The sequence below is a fragment of the Lycorma delicatula genome, chromosome 1 (genome assembly GCF_047948215.1).
Source record: "Lycorma delicatula isolate Av1 chromosome 1, ASM4794821v1, whole genome shotgun sequence".
Taxonomy (NCBI): Eukaryota; Metazoa; Arthropoda; class Insecta; order Hemiptera; family Fulgoridae; genus Lycorma; species Lycorma delicatula.
The window spans coordinates 169,814,442-169,837,732 of record NC_134455.1 but is presented as its reverse complement, the minus strand read 5'-3'; the positions used below and the strand labels follow the sequence as shown (position 1 = coordinate 169,837,732).

Here is a 23,291-nt window from a genome sequence, read left to right as displayed (position 1 = left end):
GCAGAATTTTTTCTTATAAATAATGGATTATTTTAATCAGCCATATATATATATATATATATATATTGACAAAAAATAAAATCATTAATCTCTTTTTTGATAGTTTTCCACCCATAGTACATTTCATTTTTAAAGCTATAGTTTTATCCAGTAAAGCTCTACAGAAAAGATTGAATTCTTCTAAGTAGTAGATGTTTTTTTTAATTAAAAACTAACATAAACTGTTTAGTATTTTCTGCATTGAATTTTAATTTTTGTTTATTTAATAATTTTTTAATAGTAATTATTTAAATGTTTCAAGACTTATGAATAATTCTGAATATTTTTTTCTCCTTTGTAGATGAAAGAGTTGGCAACTTCATTGTTTAATTAATCCCAATAAATGAATACTATTATGTAATTAGGATGAACAATAATCTTTGAATTCTTTTGCTTAAGCAGTTTTATATAATACTGATTAGATGAGTACATATATTAAAAATCCTTCCTAAGCAATCGTTTACTAATTTTATTAAATAATTTAATGATTAAATGCCATGTAACTAAGGCAAATATAAGTGTAAGAATTTTTATTTATTCAGTTTATAATTACTTTTCAACATAGGAAAATAGGTGCATCTTAAAAATCAGAATTAGTGTATATCCATATAGAGGAGACTTCGTCCATTCTATAGTGTTATCTGCAAGAAGTAAATTTAAAAAAATAATCAACATTTACTCAGAAGGATGCTGTCTCAGATTTCTGTTTATTTAAGAATATATTTCATTGTTTATAAGGAAAGGGATAGCTAATGTGCTTCTCTATCTGTAATTTTACTCATTATGCCAAAAGAGTTAATTTTGAAAGAAGACAAAATAGTAGAATATTTACAAGCTTTAAATAATCTCTAAAATTTCCTGGTCAAGCAAGTTTTGTTGTAAAGAAAATTCTGACCTCTTTTAAAGTTAGTGAAAATTTTACAAAGGATAAATTGGAATGAGGCAAAGCAGGCAAAATGGGAAGGATGTAATTTTTTTTTTATATTGCCAAGCATTTTGTATCTTCCTTGAATCACTTTACTGTTTGTATTTTAATTCTGGTGATCAGAGAAATAGTTTTATAATTTATTAGCTGCCTTCTGATCAATTTTTTTCCCCGATCAATTTCTTTATAATTTTTCAGCTCTTTTAATCTTGATTTCAGCTCTTGAAAATGATAGCATTATTCATTCACCTCTTTCTCCTTGTTGGAGTTTAGTAGATGTACATTCAGAGGAATCAATAAAAAAAGTTTTAAATTTTATCACAAGTTACTCTTTGTCAGAAAATCATTATACAGATTAGAGTTGATTATATCTTTTTTTATAATGATAAGCCTAATTAAATTTTATTTTTTTACAGAAAATACTAAAAAAGAAGATGATATTAATTTGTCTGTGAGAGAAAAAAAAGATCTTGTCATTGTGTCAGCTGAACATAACAGTTCTTCAACATCAACTTCAACTGGTGATAAAGGTATTTTTATATATTTTTTTTATAAGTTCGACAATGGTCAAACTTCCTGAGTTTGCTTAATTCAGGAATATATTGCTGAATTTATGATGAGGCAGATTACCACTGATAATTAGTTTTCAGTCAGATTTCTTTTTTATACCTTTACAAAATCAGAAAAATCTACTATTTAGGGAAAGTCAAATGAGATTGTACTTATTTCATTAGAACAGTGTTGCTTTTATTTCAGTATGTTACCACTGGTACTTCATTTTATATTATATAATCCTCTTGAATGATGTTCTGTCCTTTTTTTGTAAGTAATTAATTTCATCTATTTTTATTTTTCTTGTATTCATATTTTTCAGTCTGTAAAAATCTAACATTTGAAATATTGACTATAATTAATTTGACTGTGGATATTTAACATTGTCTATTTCTGTGTAATATTTAAATTTCCCAGTTACTGAATTAGATTAACCCTGGTGGGGCTGCACTGCATTACAACCTAAGTTATATTTTACATTATATATAATTCATTTGTCTGAAGCCACCTGAAGACCTTCTACAAGGTCTGTAAATAAAGTAATGAGACTAGTTTTTTGGCAGCCAAAGTGGCAACACTGTAAATTTACTAGTAAACATATGGTTGTGTGAACAGCTATGAGCAACATTGTGCAATCAAGTTCTGTGGTAAACTTGTTGAGAATGCTAATGAAACTTTTACAAAATGTGAAAAGGAAGTATGGAGATGGTGCTGTCACAAGCCCAAGTTTTTAGGTATTTTAAAGCATTTTCAGATGGCTGGGAATCAGTTAAGGACAATCCACGCTCTGAAAGAACATTAATGTGAAAAAGTGACGACAATTGAGCGATCAGAGACTTGATACAGTACGACCGGTGATTGTGTCAGAATGATTGCAGAGCAATTGTATTTGAACTGTACCACAGTCCATCAAATTTTGACAAACGAATTGTTGTGCAAAATTTGTCCCAAAAAACCTCTGTTGAACAGAAATCAACAGGATAGAAGTGTCCTATGATCTTCTAGGGTGAATTGAAACTAATCTGATTTTCTAAAAAATATTATTACTGGTGATGAATCTTGGATATTTGAGTACATCCCAGAAACAGAACACCAGAGCAAGGAGTGGCACACCTCAAACTCACCACGTCCCAATAAAGCAAAAATAAGCAAATCAAAAATCAGAACTATGCTAATTTGTTTCTTCAATAGTAATGGCATTGTTCATAAGGAGTTTTTACCTACAGGACAGACTGTAAACCAATTTGTTCACCAAGAAATTCTTGAAAGACTGCAGAAAAGAGTTGCCCACGTGAGACCAGCCATCAAAGACAAGTGGATGCTGCATCATGACATTGCACCATGTCACACTGCACTCTCAATTAATGAGCTTTTGGCAAAGAAAAACATTTCTGTAGTTCCTCCAGCTGATTTGAGTCTCTGTGACTTTTTCCTGTATCTGATTTTAAAAAAACACCTCAGAGGACACCATTTTGTAACAGTAGAAAACATTAAAAAAAAAATGTAACCGACCATCAGAAGGATATTCCAGTTTTTTGAGTTCCAACACTGCCATGAAGACTGGGAAAACTGTTTGAAGAGTTGTGTGGCTTCCCAAGGGAACTATTTCGAAGGTGATAGAGTCCATGTATAATTGGAGTATAAATAATTATTATATGAAGCTTTTCTGAACTAGTCTCATTACTTTATATACAGACCTTGTATGTATCTCATCACCATATTAGTCTTGATTATTAAGAGATATTAAATGATATTTCATTAATCATACTTTTTTTTGTCTTCAGTCATTTGACTGGTTTGATGCAGCTCCAAGATTCCCTATTTAATGCCAGTCATTTCATTTCGATATACTCCCTTCATCCTACATCCCTAACAATTTGTTTTACATATCCCAAATGTTACCTGCCTGCAGAATTTTTCCCACTTACATGTAACTCCAATATTAAAGCGACTATAACAGGATTAATATGTGGTCTATAAGTCTCTCTTTTTTTAACTATATTTTTCCAAATGCTTCTTTCTTCATTTGCTACAGCACCTCTTTATTTGTCACTTTTTCCAACTATCTGTTTTTTAACATTCTCCCATAGCATTACATTTCAAAAGTTTCCAATCTTTTCTTCTCAGGTACTCCGATCGTCCAAATTTCACTTCCATATAAAGCTACGCTTCAAACATATACTTTCAAAAATGTTTTCCTGATGTTTAAATTAATTTTTGATGTATGTAAATTATATTTCTGACTGAAAGCTTGTTTCAATCTGTGGTGTTCAGCATCTTATATCGCTCTTGCTTCGTCTATTTTTAGTAATGCTACTTCCCAAATAACAAAATTCTTCTACCTCCGTAATCTTTTCCCTTCCTATTTTTATATTCAGTGGTCCATCTTTGTTATTTTTATTACATTTTTCATTATTTTCAATATGTTCTTGTTTATTTTCATGTAGTTCTTGCATAGGACTTCATTCATGCCATTCATTGTTTCTTCTAGATCTTTTTTATTCTTCGCAAGAATTACAATATCATCAGCAAATCATAGCATCTTTATCTTTTCACCTTGTACTGTTACTCCGAATCTAAATTGTTCTTTAACATCATTAACTGCTAGTTCCATGTAAAGATTAAAAAGTAACGGAGATAGGGAAAATCCTTGATGGACTCCCTTTCTTATGTTCTTCAATTGTTACTGTTGCTGTTTGGTTCCTGTACATGTTAGCAATTGTTCTTCTATCTCTGTATTTGAACCCTAATTTTTTTAAAATGTTGAACATTTTATTCCAGTTTACGTTATCGAATGCCTTTTCTAGGTTTATAAACGCCAAGTATGTTGGTTTGTTTTTTTTTAATCTTCCTTCTACTATTAATCTGAGGCCTAAAATTGCTTCCTTTGTCCCTATACTTTTCCTGAAACCAAATTGGTCTTCTCCTAACACTTCTTCCACTCTCCTCTCAATTCTTCTGTATAGAATTCTAGTTAAGATTTTTGATGCATGACTAGTTAAACTAATTGTTCTGTATGCTTCACATATATCTGCCCCTGCTTTCTTTGGTATCATAATAATAACACTCTTTGGAGTCTGATGGAACTTACTCTTTTCGTAAATATTACACACCAGTTTATATAATCTATCTATCGCTTCTTCATCTTCACTGTGCAGTAATTCTGCAGGTGTCCTGTCCCAGGAGCCTTTTGCCATTCAAATCTTTTAATGCTCTATTAAATTCAGATCTCAGTATTGTATCTCCATTTTCATTCACTTCGACTTCCTCTATAACATTTCTATAAGTTTCTAATCATTTCCTCCATATAACTCTTCAACAATTCCACCCACCTATTGACGTTTTCTTTTGTATTATAATTTGGTATACCATCTTTGTTTAACACATTATTAGATTTTAATTTATGTTCCACAAATTTCTCCTTAACTTTCCTGTGTGCTTCATTTACTTTACCAATGATCTTTTCTCTTTCCACTTAGAACACTTTTTTTAATTCACTCTTTTTTTTCTAATTTGCACTTCCTGTTCATATTTCTTAATTGTCGATAGATCCTTTTACCTTCTTCATCACTAGCATCTTTATACTTTCTATGTTCATCCATCAGCTGCAATTTATCACTTGATATCCAAGGTTTTCTACCAGTTCTCTTTGTTCCACCTAAATTTGCTTCTGCTGATTTAAAAATTTACTTTTTAACATTCTCCCATTCTTCTTCTATATATTCTACCTTAGCTTTTTTATTCAGACCTCTTGCAATGTCCTCCTCAAAAATCTTCTTTACCTCCTCTTCCTCAAACTTTTCTAAATTCCACTGATTCATCTGACACCTTTTCTTCAGAGTTTTAAATCCCAATCTACATTTCATTATCATTAAATTATGGTCGCTATCAATGTCTGCGCCAGGATAAGCTTTGCAGTCGATGAGTTGATTTCTAAATCTTTGTTTAACCATGATATAATCTATATGATGCCTTGCAGTATCACCTGATTTTTTCCATGTGTATATTCTTTTATTATGATTTTTAAACTTTGTGTTGGCAGTTACTAAATTATACTTTGTGCAAAACTCAATAAGTCGGTATTTACCTACAATTCTTTTGCCCAGCCTGTATTTACCTACAATATTTCCTTCCTTGCCTTTTCCAATGCTTGCATTCCAATCTCCAACTATTATTAAATTTTCATCCCCTTTTATGTGTTTAATTGCTATACACACTACCTCATCATTATCATGGGCACTTATAGGCATATAGACATTAACAATTATTGTCGGCTTAGTTTTTGATTTTATTCCTATTACAATAATTATATCGCTTTGCATTTTGAAATACTCTACTCTCTTCCCTATCTTCTTGTTCATTGTGAAACCTACCCCTGCCTGCCCTTTATTTGAAACTGAGTTAATTATTCTAAAATCACCTGACCAAAAGTCATTTTCCTCTTCCCACCGAACCTTGCTAATTCTTACTACATTTAACCTATCCATTTCCCTCTTTAAATGTTCTAACCTACCAACCTTTTTTTAGACTTCTAACATTCCATGCTTTGACTCATAGAATGTTATTTTTTAATTTTCTGGTGATTCCTTCCTTAGTAGTCCCCACCCAAAGATCCAAATGGGGGACTAGTTTATCTCTGGAATATTTTACCAAGGAAGGCGCCTCCATCTTTATTACATAAAAAAGCAGAGAACTATATTTTCTTGAAAAAAAAAATCTGTCGTTTTCCATTGCTTTCACCTGCACAGTACTCAGAAGATTGAGTGATGAAGATATGGCCGTTCTTCTGACCTACACCCTTAACAACTACTGAAAGAGCTGCTGCCCCCTTTCAGGAATTATTCCTTAGTCTGGCTCTCAACAGATACCTCTCCAATATAGTTGCACCTTCAGTCCAGCTCCTCTGTATCACTGAGCACTGAAGCCCCCTCACTATTGGCAAGTCTCGTGATTCATAGAGGGAGTTAATCATATTAAATGATTGTAAAAAGGGGGTTAATTTTTATGCTCTAAAACAACAAATCTCTCATTTTTCTTATTCTGCTAAATACAAATCATAATAAAAATTAATATTTTATTAAAAAATAGAATAAATTAATAAAAATAAATAAAATTATTATTAATTAATAAATTAATTTAGTGATCTTATTTGTAAACAATTTTTATAATTATATTTATAATTAAACAATAATTTGCTTTAAAACTTTTAATTTGCTTAAAAAATGTAATAATTAGCTCATCCTTAATGTAAGTTCTCCAAGTACTGAATTCATCTCTTCTCAGATTCCAGTCCATGCAGACAAATGTAAGAGCTTATGAAACTGCATCTACTTCAATCACTTCCACATATGATTTTTCAAGCTATTGTACTTAGTTCGTACAATTTATTTTGAACTAGATAATTTTTTATTTTCTATTCATTTTTCTCCCAATTATATTAACAAGGTTTTTACTAACTTCATACTTAAGTTCTGTTCTGCTTAAGCTGTTTCCCTGCTCCAGGCCCCATACCCCCTGGATCAAGCTATGAACAATAAATCATTCACTCTGAAATAAATAAGTTATCTTCTTGAACAGATTTCTAGCCGTCATATCTTTTACCCATTTCCTCCTTGACTGAATTCAACCACAATTTCCATAGTCATCCTCTTATTCTAACTTAGTTTCCTTCTGTTACCACACTTTCTGTTGTACTTTGTCACCTATTTTATTTAGGTACCCAAACAATCTTAACTTAGTTTTTGCTATTCCTTCCAGTAGACTACATTACTCAATTCATTCTCACCTCTTTGTTTTTCACTGTTTCTTCTAGTTTGCTTTGCTCACGTGCCATTGTATCATCCTTTCCCCTTTTCATTTTCTTTAATTTTTTTTCTGTGGTTATGACTGTAAAGCTGTTTTTATATTAGAAGGAAATTTCTGGTCAGCTTTTTGAAAGCAAAACATTCTGTAAGTTTCACATTTACAGAACAATTCTCTGAACAGAGAATATAATATTTATGTATAAGTACCATGACTTATACAGAAACAGCTTGCACTTTAAAAGGACTTCTGATCCATAAACCCCCTTTTGGAGAATATTTAAACAAACTTTTCTTCTGTAATCTTGTTCCTAACTCTACTTTTTCACCTTCTGCTATTCTGCTATCACTCTTCCCAAATGTGAAATCCTGATTTGATTATCACTTTTTCATGTAGCTCTGCTTACACATGTTTTACATTACTCGAATGTCTGTGCCTCAGATCTTGAATCTCTTTCTATTGATCTTCATTCTGCATTTCTTAATTTTTTGATTCCAGATCTCAATCTTCCTTTGAATTGTTCTTTGACTTTTTCCTCGTATCACAATACTGTCAACAAATAACACACAAGATTCTTTCTTATATCCTTGCTTCACTATTTTATTTATACCATCAATATCTAAATAGTGTAGAAAATAGTATGCTTACCTGCCTTAGTTTTAATCTGAAATATTCTGTTTTTTCAATCATAGATTTTGCTCAATTCTCACTCTTATACATTGCTTTGATCATGTTAGTTCTGTAGCATACCATCCATTGGTATTTTTTTTTTTTAGTGTCATCATTATCTGAAGTAAAAAAAAGTCTAAAAATAAAATTAGTAAGATCATTGTCTAAAAACAGAATGACTAACTTTCCACTTGCTTATCGATTTTCCACACTATTCTTTCAGAAAGTTTCACTTTAGAGTTATCCTTATTTTCCAATCAGTAGGCAATCACTCTTCCTTCATTTAAAGTTTTATATAACTCACTGCATTCTCTGATGCTTCCTGCCACCTTAACTGAGCAATAAGTGTTCTTTTTAATACAGTTATTCTAATAATTTAAATTTTATACACCAGATCCATCTTCAAATTTTCAAAAAGATCATCTTTAAATTTGACTCAATAAAAGCACTATAGGGATTCATACTCTTTGATACTCCGCATATACTGAAAAATAAATTCTGTAATTTTTCCAGAAAGCAATGATTATGATGATTATTTCTTTTCTTTATTATTATTTATTCTTTATTTGGTTTTATGGTATCCACCATATCTGATAAGGTATGTATTTGGCATTTTACTAATCAGTTTCATTTCATTACTATCGCTTTTGGTTGAGTTGTGAAATTTTTTGTCAGTACATGATGGATGTATTCTGATTTGGTCATTTATACTTTTACCTGCATCAGAAATTTTTCAATTTAGAGTTCTAAGGAATAAAAACAATTGGTTACTATGTCATCATTTTGTGTATTGTATCTCATCAGTAGTGTTGTTGTGTGTCATTTATTTGATGATAGAATTAGTAAGAGTTCAGATCACCTTTGAAGCCGGTAATTTCATCTCTGTAGTACTTTAAATGGATGTGCCACCAGGATTGATATAGTAGTTAGCATAATTGTGTGACAAAATTAATATACCTTCATCATTTACTATCACAGAACAAACATGTACAGCTTAGAATTAAAATTAATTCAACCTAGAACACTGTTTGAATTAATGTAATACATATAAAAACATGCCATATAGTTTATAGAATATTTATGCATGGTAGAATTTTTTTCATATAATAATTAATCTCTTAAATGAGAATTTATACCATAGTAATTTCTTGCTGCTGGCTGTCTGTTATTCTACATGATCATTTTCAATATACTAGATACTGGCTCTACAGATAGACAAGTATCTTTTGATTTTGTAAGTTAATATATATTTATAGTTTTATTAAACATGTTTAATGTATTGCTATTTAATAGTTAACAAAACTCACGTATAAAAAGACCAGAAGAGCATACATATAAACATACAGTTTATGTGAAAAGCTTTTCAGTCATATGGTACATCATCAATTAGAAAATATTTTAACAAGTACGATGGTACTTTATGGTAACACAGTACCTTAAGTATTATGTTACCATCATTATATCTACAAGGTGATAGTCAACTACTTTGTAACTGATGATGAATACAAGAATTTGAAAAAAATTTTATATAAAATTGTAAGTTTATATTAAGCTTTCTATTTTGTGTGTTTTGGTCTTTCTCAAAGGTTTTTTTCTTAATTATTATATTTTCAGTTATACTTTTATTTCTTCTTAATTGTTTGTATTTCAGTAATTTATCTTAAATTCTTTATTTTTAAATACAATTACATAATGGATACACATAACTAATTTTATACCCCCCTTTCTCTGGCAATCCGTACCATGTGGTATTTCAGAAATTAATTATAATGGTAGAACCATGTCAGATGGTCATAGTAAGCATCTGCTTTTTGTACTAATTTTTACCCCTCTTTATTTCTATAGGGAATAAGACTTTTAAGATCTTGGTTTTGTATTGAGATCATAAGAGCTATAATATACTTCAGGTTTTTTTTCATATCAAAAGCTGATAATTTTTTTCTAGTATTACTTAATTTTCTATTTTGCTATGGTATCTCTGTATTCTCTTCAGTTCTCTAACATATTCAAACACCTATCTTTTAAAACTATGTATTTTAAAACTGATGAAGAAATCTTTCTGATTGCATCATCTCAATGATGATGTAATCAGAAGAATTAAAAAAGGATAATTATTTTGTCTAATAATTAGTCAAATGTTTCTGTAAATTTTAGTTGGTGATGTTTCTGATGTCTTGCTGTCACTATAAATAATAATAATAAAAAAAATGGGAATTGTAAACAAATCCTTATCAAAGACTAAGGTAAGAAATTCTGCTGTTATAATTTTCTAATGGATTCTGTTCTTCAGCATCATGGGAATAAAATAAATACATTCTAGAAAAAAAGGGTTCCAGGATAGATCATTTATGGAGGTCTCTTAAATGATTTTTGTTTTGTAGTGTTCTCTTAACGTATTGTGCCCTTAAAATTTCAAAACGCAGCTTTAGATTTTTACAAATCAGGTAACTTTTTCTATAAACTTAAATTTTAATTTATTATTTCATTCCGTTCACCAAGAAGAGTTATAATATTTCTCATAATAAAAAATTCATGTTCTTTTTTTGTATTAATTTGCTGTATAATAAGGAAAAACTAGTGTGTTGTATTTTTTTGCCTTTTATTTACTTGTAAATGATCAAAAGTCTTGCGAGTCCATGAGTTAGTATTGCCAGAGATAGGGATTCATACTCTGCATATACTGAAAAATAAATTCTGTAATTTTTCCAGAAAGCAATGATGATGATTGGGAGAGGGAGTTCGACTTGGACGATGTAAATGAAACAGTTGACTGATGATTAATGTTATCTAATGATAATTAAATTCTCTTACTTTGTACAGCGTTCTTAATGTTAAATATTTGGTAAATATTTGTTTATTAGTACACAATTTTAAAGTTAGCTTTTTCTATTGTAAATATTACAGTGTAGAATACTTAACACAAATTGATTAGGCTTTTTTGTGTTTCCATATTTAGCTTATGTGAATTTTAAATGTCATAGAATTCATCAGAATATTAGAGTAGAAGAATACCAAATTATTTTTTATAAAAATTTGTTTATATTTAAATTTATTTTTAATTTTGTGGTTTCCTTTTTTTAACATTATCTATAAAATGTTAAAATTTACCAATATTTTAACATGTTTTATTCTCAGGTTCAAAATATTGCCATATTTGTGTTAAAAAAAAAAACAAGGAAAAGTGTAAAAAAAAATCACCATAATTTTATTTTAATTTCTGTTATTGTAATTATTCTGCATCATTTGGGAACTTTTACCTTGTGTCCATTCATCAATGTTGCTATCTGTTAAACCAGGTATCATTTTATGTTTTTACCCATAATATTAATGTTGTAAAGATATTTAGTCAGAGACCTGGCCCAAAAAAGTTTAGCTAGTATTGACTCAGTTTGTTTAATACTTATTAGTTAAGATACTAAGGAAGAGGAAAACCAGCATGAATAAAGCAGTTAAATATGAAAAATAAAATATACAAACACAAAACACATATCTGTATTCAAAAGGAAAATGCTAAATATATTTAAACTCAGTGTGATGTTATTCTCAGTTTAAGAATGCAGTTACTGTTGTATTGGTACGATGTCCATTTATTTCATAAATGGAGAATAGACATAGATACTGAACTTCAAGTCAGCCATATGATTGATTGACTAATGCAGTGTTGACCTAATATTGTCAGCACATGGTGGATTATGAATCGGGCCTCATGTCAATAACTGTAATCTATTGCAGTTCTATGTAATAATTTAATAATTTACTGAATAAAATTTAGATAATTTTTATATTTAAATATAAATTTAGGTTATTTATTTATTTCCTTTATGCTTTTTTTCTTTTAATTAATGTTTTCAAATTCTCTCAAGCAAACCAACTAGAAAAGTGCCTACTGATTTCTGATGTGCTTGATTTTTTGTGTCAAATATTCTACACTGTATTTATTTATTTAGATGTGTAGGATTTATACTTGGCTTGTATAGAAACCATCCCTTACCATCTGCACTGATTGATATTTTATTTTTACTCATGTTATGAAAGAATTTTTTGGGATTTCTTAAATTCATTACTTCACAGATATTAGATTACATTCATAATTTCTATACTAGAGCACCTGGAAAATTTCTAATAATAATTTTTTCACATTTAATAATATTATTGCCCCATTTTAAATCAGAGGAAAATTAGAAGTAGAAATAACTTCTGTATTGAATTGTATTTTATATTTTTTAAATTAAATTTATAAAGAATAAATTATGAATAAATTTTTATACTAAAGGGTTCCTTTAGTATAGCGTGATATTTTACAGAAATCGTATAAAAATTACTCACATGTATATGATGGATTGTAAATGAAATTCTTAAGAACAATGATTTTCCAAACTAATTAAGACTACAGGTTTGTCTATGATCAAGCAGTAGGATTCTTTAATGCAGAAAACACATTGATTCTCAGTCCATAGTTATTTTGATGTGATAGCACTTTCTCTTTTCTCTTGAACTGAAGCAGCAAAAGTAAAAAAGACATTTTATCATTTTTTGTAAGGCTCTACGCGTCCACATTTTTGTTTAATCCTATCCAGATTAACCAACTTCAAAGTCTGGTGGTTTTTTGTTTTTTGTTTTTTTTTTTTTTATATAATATATCCTCTACCTCACCTAGATCTCTATAAAAATCTCACACCATCAAGATATTTTAAATTTGGGTATTTAAAAATGACTTTTATCATAAAAAATATGTGATTTGTTGAACCAACAGTATAGAAGTCTGGACAGTTTAATCCTCCAGATCAGAAGATATCATCAATTCATTTTTACTTTCTTGGCATCATAGTTGTAGAGCTATGCTGCTAGAAGGAAAGTGTAGTAATTAGTCAAAAATCGGGTATGGGTTTATTGCTTTTCTTGATGTTTCATGATCCAGGGACCCCAAAAAATAAAAAGGGGGTTCATACATATGTACATATGTTGACATTCAAACCTAATAACTTTTGACTGGATAAACTAATTTTTATAAAATTTTGGTACAGACATATATATGGGACAATTTGTTGGTAAACATTTCGGGTTAATATCTCCAAGGGTTGGAGTAGATACTTTATTTAGGGTCAGTTTTCTCAAAATTTTGCAGACATAACCCCACTTTATATTAAGTTCAATACATGCATATCTTTTAAATTTTCCGTTTAATTCTCCAAAAAAACTATCTTCTTATTTATTGCATATTTTTAATCAATTTTTGTTATTTCTTCTTAGGTATAGTGTTAGTGCAAATGACCCACAAAAAAAAATATTTTCAGGGCAATATTGGGTGTAGGGGGCTGAAGTTTTGGAATTTTTAAAACTTTTTTTGATTTATTTAAACTATTTATTTAAATAGTTAATATTACAATAGAATTTCATCATAATTCACCCCTACTCCAGAAAAATAAATCATAAGTAACCTTTTTATTGGTTATACATTTTTCAGTGAAATGTTTTATAGTTTCTTGTATTATGTACGGATTTTGAATTTCTTAAACTTTTTTCATGTATCATAATTCTCCACTATGGTTCATTGTTTTCCCAACTTTGTTATCAGCTTGTTTTAAACTTAGCTGAAATCAGAATATTGCTTATTGTCTGCAGAGCTACAAGCCATATATAAAAATGCATTAAGATTAAAAAAAAGCTTAAAATCATCCCCTATTTAAAATTACAGGTAATAAAATTTATCAGTTTTATTATGGAAATTAATTTCTCTACAACTGTTGACATTGTTCATTTACAGTATTTTAATTAACCCTATTGCTGTCAGGTCTTTCAGAGTAAGGTATGCTAAAAATATAAAGTATAAAAAAAATAATAAAATCTCCATAAAACATTAAATTTTTAATTTTGAAATAGGAAAAAATTCACATTTACTTATAATAAACTGCAGGATGTCATTTGTGTTATTTGTGTGTGTGTGTGTGTTCTTGATAAACAAAACATGCTCTGCAGTTCTCAAAAATACTAGCATTTTAGTTGTTTATTTTTTAAAAAACTTTTATTTTACATTCATAAATTTATGACTACTTATATTTTGCTATGTGTATTAATTGAATCTGTATTATTGTTCACAAGATCATGGAAAAAATCTAAACATAAACTAATTTTCTTTAATAAGATATAAAATTTGGATTGAGCAGAACAAAATGAATTTACATAGCAAAAAAGGTAGGTTACGCATTTAAATAAATACTGAAGAATGAATTTAATTAAAGACTGAACTGAAAATGTTTCCTCCAAAGATTTTTACATCCAAAAAAGTTTATATTTGAACAAAATTGACAAAATGAAGTACAGAAAAAAAAATTACATTGCTGCATTATCTTCTATTGAAATATGAATAAATCAATAAATACCAACAGTTTAGTATCTTATCAGTTTAATTAAAAGAAGTATTTAAAAAATTTTAATAATTAATTTTTTCAACTTTTAATTAACATAATGACATTTTTGGTTGTCATTTTAATTTAAATTATCAAAATTTAATTTTTTTGATATACATTCATTAAAGTAGCCCAAGTACAAGGAAGAACACCACAAACCTCATCCAGTTATCTCAATTATAAAAAACGTTAGTGGAGGTGTAAGTTACTTTTCAGCCACCCGGTATAAGAAACTTTGTTCACCTCTTCTGGTACAGATCGGAAAAGTAAAATGTAAATTTATTAGATTCAATAAAATACTATATAAATTTTTCCATCAGTCATTCAACCTATTAGACGTGTTCTCCAATTTTACTCTTTTCTAATATTAACAACATTATAGATTATATCTTAATTATTTCCAGTATGTTTTTATCCATCTATATAGATTTTCCTTTTATATTTCCTGCGTTACTAAAGTATTGTATACTAATTTTAAAAAATTTTCTTATTTTAGGATGAAAAATAATTATTTTCTATATACCATGTTCACCATCACTTGATAAAGAAGAAACATTGACTGTGGTGTGCTGTTTGTTGATAAATGCTGGTGCTGTTAATATTTTTGATTATTATTAATACATTTTTATGAATAAAAATATAATAAAATACATTGTTATAGATGGAGTCATTAGTGATTTATTCATTGTTGGAAAATTTATCTAGTCAAAATGCAAAGAAAATTATTACTAATAGTCAGTTAAACTATCTTCATGATTACCTTTCAAGTTTTTATCTTTGAATATGATCTAGTAGATAATGGTGTTTTAATTAAATGGTACATGAACATGCATGCAGTCATATGAATTTATTTACATACAGATAAATGAACATGATGTTGATTTTTAAGTATATATGTTATCAAAAAAATTATATTCAAGCACTTATGTATCTTGAAAACTTATTAAGGAAACCCGTCTGAAACAAAGTTTTACTTAGGATTCATTAGAAATGTTCTTTGCATTTTGGCAACAATAAGAGACATTTTATTGTTTTAATTGAAAAACTTTTAATGGGTATTTAATATGTTATATATCTCATATTATTTAAGTATAGTAATATATTATTATACCTTATTAATATTTTCAAGTCATTTATTATTGTGTATTATTATTTTATTGAATTATTATTATTATTATTAGTTGTAACTTTTAGATAATAGTTATGTTTGATTTGTTAAACATTTTATCTTCTTTTTTGTTTGCTAGTGATCAAAAATCAAAATAAGATTGGTCATTATTATTAATTTAAAAGTTTTATTACTTTGAATTTTTTTATTATGATACTAAAAAAAAAATAAGATTACAGTTTTTTATATAATTATTGCTGTATTATTTATATATTGTGTACAGTTTGCATTGTTTTAAAGTATATTATGATATAATATTTAAATATATTCAATATAAATAATTTTTTATTGGGAGTCTTCTTTCTATCCTAACTCATTATCTTCTGCATTACTTCCTTTTAGTTAAAAAGATACTAGTGTTGTGGTTGGTGACACTACTTATTGTCAGCATTGGTATTACACACTTACTACTACATTTTATTCAGCAGTTTAAATAAACCTTGAAAATTATTTCAAGTGCATCCCAAAAAACAGTTACCATAACTTTGTTAAAGGTATACTCATTTTTGCTTTTTTTGGAGCAGGTTGACCTTTTTCAACCCATTGTTTTGTCTTGGAAGTGTAGTGAACCAAGTCTCAACAACAATCACAAATTGATGTAAAAATTCCTCTGCATTGCATCGAAAGAGTTCAAGATAATTCCTTGAAATGTTTTTTGGCACTGTTTTTGGTCAGATATGAGCAAACACAGCACACACCTTGTTTGTGTCCAAATGTTCTTGCAAAATATTGTCCACATGTTCTGTTGATATGCTTACAGACTCTGCTAACTCATTGATCTGGCATAATCACTTAAGAAAGGCATCCATTGCATGGTTCACCGCTAGTCCCTATTCGATCCATTTTAACTCAGGCACCCAGCTTTAACTGTTTTATTTTTTGGAGAAGAGTTTTCCAATGCTGTATGAAGCTTTTTTTTAATTTCCTTTGCACTTAAACCTTTCAGAAAAAAGTATTTAATCACTGCCCAAATTTCAAGTTTTTCCATTTTCCAAAAAACACCCAATTCTCCACTTCAATAAACTGTAAATATTATACTAAGTGATGTAGTAACTTGAAACTCTTATAGTAAACTAATGAAAAATGGAATCATTTAACACTGTTGTTAAGTATACTAATGTTATCCATCCTTGTATGAGGCCCAGAACCTTTCTCCCCATCCTCATACAGCTACATGTGGGTAGCTTGTGACCCTACCAAGACTGCTGATTTTGCATTCATCAGGTTTGATACTACTTATAGGTGAAGATTATTACACTCAGCATTAGGAAAATATTGCAGTGATGCGATCAGGGCTAAGCAGAGATGGCTTATAGGTGAAGATTATTACACTCAGCATTAGGCAAATATTGCAGTGATGCGATCAGGGCTAAGCAGATGGCATATGGCTTGATAGCCAACATCATGGTCATACCAGCAGTATGTGGCCATCATTCACAGAAAAATTACATTTAATTTTCCTTAAGTTCAGTGATACACATTTACCCATTCTTATATATCATTATTTATCCCCATTTATATATTAATGCTACTTTCAGTATAGACAGGTTTATATTATTTTCATGTTTTTAAAATTTTTTGTTTACGTAATCATACATTTTTTAATCAGTAACGCTAATTTTACATTTATATATATATATATATATATATATATATATTCCTTAATTATTAAATATAACACAAACTTAGTAGTAGTGATGTGTAAAAATTAATGTTTTCCCTTTGAATATTATATTGTAAAATTTTTTCATAAAGAAAAAATCTCCACTCAAAAAAAAAGTGCAATGATAAAAAGATTGATTATACACCAATATAATCCGTAAATTGAAAAAAATATATTAGTAAAAGGCAATTCCCTTTAAAAAATATCAAGCTTCATTAATCAATCTTCCAATAAATTGTAAAGACAGTAAACTAATAAATTCAGTAAATCAATAGAACATGGGGAATTTTTCATTTTCTTCACGGGATGTAAACCAACAACATTGTTTTAATTTATCTTTATTCAAATCTCTATATGCTATAAAAAGCAAATTCAGCTAAAGCAAAATATCAGATTTTATAAAAGTGCTAAAGCTCTTATCATTTTTATGTTGCATAAATTAATTGCTACCCTCTACAATAATTTAGTATTTTCATTATGTTGCCATTAGCAACTCTGCAGATTAGTGGTGAGGGTTGTAATGTTGTCTTTGTCTTTACTCCCACCAAAGAGACAGCTTTTGTTCAGTGTGATGATGTCTTTTTTAAATGAAGTTTACTTTCAAATTTTCACCATAACTTAAAAAAAATTCACCAGATAAGTTTTGTTATGATTGTGGATGTTTTGCAAAAGATAGGAAAATCTATAACAGAAAATCTGAAAAACATACTGGGGATCAAGATAAAAAATTGGGCTGCTCATGTTTGTTATGCAAGCTGCAATATGATTAGTTCAGTAAATAAAAAGCAACAGAAGTTCTGTTGCAACAGATGTTATGTGACATTTGCTGTTCTTATAGTGTAACAAGAGCCTACCAGTCATTTTGATGAGTGCTACTTTTATCTTATAAATGTGGAAAGATATTCAGATAAAAAAGGTATAAAATTGAATATTCAGATGTGCCATCTGCTCTTAGACTGGTTCTTCATGGCGAAGGTTTACTGATACCAACTCCACCATTGAAGTGTATTCACATTTCAAAGTTTAGTGACAGTAATGATACATAAGCAGATGAAAATGTAGGTCTTCCTAAGAACACTTTTGGTCCCACTCATTTTCCTCAGATAGTCAATGAATCCCACCTTAAACATCAAAATTATTTGGAATTATAAAAAGAGAAGGTTGAACTTTCAGTTCTAGACTCCAAGAATGAAATCTACTGGCAGATGAGACAAGCACTATGCTTTACAGAAAAACGAATGTGCCTTTTTACAAAAATATTGCCAGGTTTACAATCTGAAGCAACTTAGGTACAAACAGTTCAATTTGTAAGTTTATGGGGATTTGAAGGTTAAAGGTTATTAATGTGTCTTCAAGGTGGATGCACAAGTTATTTCTGTTTTTGTTATGTGTATAATAAAAACAATACAGCAGCATTTTATAAGAAAAGGATGGCCAAAAAGAACTTGTTTAGTGCAAGAAGATTCATTTTTCTCTGCTTCACATCAAGGTAGGATTGATAAAAAATTTTGTTAAGGCCACAAGTAAAGAAGATGAGAGGTTGAAACAATTAAGAGAAGTTTTCCTGCAATTAAATGAAGTTGATCTCTTCGACAGTAGGTATACTGACATAAAAGTATTTTTCATTACCTTGCTTTTGAAGAAAACATCTACAAAAAAAATTAACAGCATGAAGATCATTTGTAAAGTTAGTAAAAGGGATTTTAAGCAACAAAACTTCGAAAACCTAGTACAAGAGCTTCTTATCTCCTACCAAACCTTGGGATGATGAATGTCACTAAAAGTGCATTTTCCACATTTGCATTTCAATTTTTTTCTAGGAAGTCTTGACACTGTTAATGACTAACAAGGAGATTCCACCAGGACATTAGGACGATGGAGACCCAATATCATGCTGAGCCTTAGCAATTATGGGTGACTACTACTGGTTCATACAAAAAGATTTGAACTCCATATAAGAGGAAAACAAGAAAATGTTATCCAATTTATGCTATGTTAAACATTACTGTATTATTTTCCTTTTACATAGCCTAATATATGCTTATGTAGGGAAATATAATGTTTCATGATAAATAAAAATAAAACAAGTTTTCAGATTATTATTTTTTGGAATTTTTTATGACATGTAATAATGATCATGACAACAAATTATACGAGTTACAGCTTTTTTAAATTATTTTTTAATTCTGCTAATCAACCAGAAATAGATAGTTCATAGAAGCAACCAAAGAAAAGGTTTTCCTAGACCATTGTTATTGAATACTTTAGCTTCAATAAAAATTATATTTCAAAAATTAGTTCTGTTTATTGAAATCTTCACTTTTCATTTTAATGATGGTCATCCAACTTGACTTACGTTATTTTCAAACATTATTAAAATATGTAATGATAAACTGGGTGTTGATGAATTGCCAGTACTGAGTTTAAAAATCATAATAAAAGAATATATACATGGAAAAAGCCAATGATAGTGCAAGGTATCAAATAGATTACATCATGGTTAAACAAAGATTTCGAAATCAATTCATCAACTGCAAAGCATACCCAAGAGCAGATATTGATAACGATTATAATTTACTGATAATGAAACTGTAGATTTTGTCTACGTGTGAGTCACCAGTTGACGTGGAAGGATATCCAGGACGCTGATTGTCTTCAATCGACTGACGACCATCTTTAAAACATGTCGCACACTTCATAGCAACGTCGCCATAAGCTGTCTTGAGCATATCAAAAGTTTCACTCGCAGATTTTCTGAGTTTAACACAAAATTTCACAGCAACTCTGCTCATTCAAGTCACTCATTCTAAAATCCACCAAACAAAAAAAACACACTTCACAAACAACCGCGTAGCTAAGCAACCAATAATGATATTTGCAATCAAAAAACTGCATTGAAATCAGCTGATCTGTACGAACATGGCGACACCAAGCGGATTTGACTGGAACCAACCGGACCCACACAATTCAAATAGTATACATATTTTTTGAACAGACCTCATACTATAAACAAGAAGTGCAAATTAGCAAAAGAAAAGTGTTCAGAAGTGGAAAGAAAAATGATCAGTGGTAAAATGGACAGAGCATACAGGAAAGTTAGGAGAATTTTGTGGTACATAAGTTAAAATCTAATAATGTGTTAAATAAAGATAGTACACAGATTTATAATATGAAAGAAAATGTCAATAGGTGAGTGGAATACATTGAAGAGTTATATGGAGGAAATGAATTAGAAACTGGTGTTATAGAGGAAGTCGAAGTGAATGAAAAGGGAGATACAATACTTAGATCTGAATTTAACACAGCATTAAAAGATTTGAAAGGCAAAAGACTCCTGGAACAGAACACCAACAGAATTATTGCGCAGTGCAGGTGAGGAAGTGATAGATAGATCATACAAACTGGTGTGTAATATTTATGAAAAAGGGGAAGTTCCATCAAACTTCAAAGTGTTGTTGTCATGATACCAAAGAAAGCAGGAACAAATGAATGTGAAGAATACATAACAATTAGCTTAACTACTCATGCATAAAAAATCTTAACTATAATTCTGTACAGAAAAATTGAGAGGAGAGTGGAAGAAGTGTTAGGAGAAGACCAATTTGGTTTCAGGAAAAGTATAGGGACAAGGAAAGCAATTTTATCACTCAGATTAATAGTAGAAGGAAGATTGAAGTAAAGCAAACCAAGGACTTACATGCCATTTATAGACTTGAAAAGGATTTGATAACATAAACTGGAATAAATGTTCAGCATTTTAAAAAATTTAGAGTTCAAGAATAAAGATAGAAAAACAATTGCTAACATTTGCGAACCAAACTGCAACAGTAATAATTGAAGAACATAACAAAAAAACCATAATAAAAAAGGGAGTCCGACAAGGATGTTCCTATGCCTGTTACTTTTTAAATGTGAGTCAATATCTGACAAACATTTTTGTATGGGGAGGAAAACATCTTCACCTTTCACATTTTGAAGCTTACGAGATCTAACAATTCTTGTGTAACATAGAACGATTCATTAACACCACAAATAAATACTGCAAACTGTTAAGTGTCTGAAATATCTGTGCTTTTGTTGAAAATTGAAGAATGTGCTTTAAATTTTTTAATAATTCTACGTGAAACTATTTCTTCAGAAATATCATTTAATGCGACAAATTATTGTTTGCATCGAATTACAGACTAATGTGTGAAAATATCTTACTTTTATCAGATGAAATACCTTTACAATGGCTTGAACAATCTTTTACTCACTTCCCACCCGAAAGTGGCTTTTTTGAAATTAACAATGTGACAGAATAATTTTTTTTTCCCTACATCCCTGGGCCACTCAAGTATACACGGCCCAGGGATGTGTCCTTGTGACTCTAAGGGGGCCTCCCCACCCACCGGCATGGCAGATCAGCCCCCCCCCCCCCCAGTTCCAGATCTTTTCTTATTGCTGCCCGCCTCTAATCCTCCGCACGTAAGGGAAGGTCCCCCCCCACACACAGAGAACCGGGTCTCGGTCTTTACTCTTTTATGCCTGCCTCAAACCGGCAGTGCCAGCCTCAGCAAGCACCGAAGCGCCCCCAGGAACCGACACCGCTGGCCGGGACTCGGTCTTTTCTTTATCCCTTTCAAGCAACCCCAGGAGTTCCCACCCCATCACCGAAACCCGCATACCTAAGCATACGTGCCCTCCGGGGTGGGACTGTCTTCCGTGCCCTATCTTCGCGCCTATCGTCTGTGATGCCTCTCCTCTTCCTCCTTAGATATGAGGACGGTGCTCGCAAAACTGGAAAACCAATCCCAGTTGTTATTGGATTGCATTAGCCACCTAACCAGGTTGTCAGGTTATTATGCCTTATTTCATGTCTGAAACCCTCCCATCTATAGCAGTTGAATACGGTGTGTTCTGCATCGTCTTCTTCCTGACAGTACGGACACCTTGACGTCTGCCTTTTCCCGATTCTATTAAGGTATTTCCCGAACGACCCATGTCCTGTCATCAACTGAGTGGTGTGGAAATTTAGTCCGCCTTTCTCCCTACCCAACCACTCTTTCAGATTGGGAATAAGTCTCCTTGTCCACTCTCCTGTTTGAGCGGATGACCATGCGGTTTGCCAGTTGCTAACGACTGTGTCTTCTACCTCGGCTCTTGGCACACCTGCTGTCCTCATGCTTCAGCCTTTAATCTATAATTCAATGGGAGGCGTTTCAGCTAATACACATAACGCATCGTAAGAAATTGTTCTATATCCTGAGACAACTCGTATTAGTGCTACTCTGTGCACGCATCTAAGTTTGCGTTTATTGCGTTGTACATTCATCATTGCAGTGCCCCAGACTGGTGCCACGTATAAGATAGATGACATCATGCCGATGTCATCTATGTCAACTTGTGATCAACCTTCTGACCACAAGTTTCGGTGCACAGTGGTTATTAAATAGACCTCTTAGAGCCTTAATTGTAGGGGCAACCTTTTGACAAATCATATCTATGTGATAACCATACTTTAGACTCTTATCTATGAATATGCCCAAGTATTTGACATTACTGACTTCACGTATAATTTCCCCCCTTCTTTCTATATTTATTCCTCTGACCATTTTCCTACTAGAGAGCAAAATGCAATTTGACTTAGCTGGGGCTACTTGGAGTTGGTTGTTATCTAACCATTCGTCTAATAGTTGTAAGGCCTGATTTGCCTTAATTTCAAGACGGTCCACTTCCCTATCTTCCACCAGTACCGCAATGTCATCTGCATAGCCAAAAATCCTCACTCATTCCGGATAAGGAAGCCTGAATATTCCATGAATATTACCTATTATTATTCCACAGAATAATTTACCTTGACAATACTGAATGATTGTTGTTAATGATGAACTTAACATATTTTGTTGGGCTTTTAATTGAAATTTAAAACTAGCAAGCTTATATCTTCTAACTTCCATGTAAAATTTCAAATTGTTACCATGTTTCGTTTCATGCTGTCCTTTAACACTGAATTCTTTAAAAGTAGCTACTGCATCCCTAAAAATTAAACATGTTAATATGGAGTTATGCTTTATGAAGAAATAA

General features: G+C 30.4%; 1 protein-coding gene across 7 annotated transcripts in view; it reads left to right on the top strand.

The window, feature by feature from the left end:
* The window catches only part of LOC142325415 (BSD domain-containing protein 1-like), an 82,746-nt gene extending 66,900 nt beyond the window's left edge, over nucleotides 1–15,846 (top strand). For 3 of the 7 annotated variants that reach the window (XR_012756538.1, XR_012756541.1, XR_012756537.1), the window contains 3 exons: nucleotides 1,381–1,494; nucleotides 10,697–10,829; nucleotides 14,891–15,846. Coding sequence is in view for 2 of the 7 variants with exons in the window: in XM_075367168.1 (XP_075223283.1) it covers nucleotides 1,381–1,494; nucleotides 14,891–14,895 (119 nt within the window). In the remaining 5 variants the exon portion in view is untranslated. Of the gene's footprint in view, nucleotides 1–1,380; nucleotides 1,495–10,141; nucleotides 10,231–10,696; nucleotides 10,830–14,890 lie in introns of all 7 variants that reach the window. The other 4 variants (XR_012756542.1, XR_012756539.1, XM_075367168.1 and 1 more) reach the window with 2 other exon arrangements.
* Nucleotides 15,847–23,291: the final 7,445 nt, after the last annotated feature.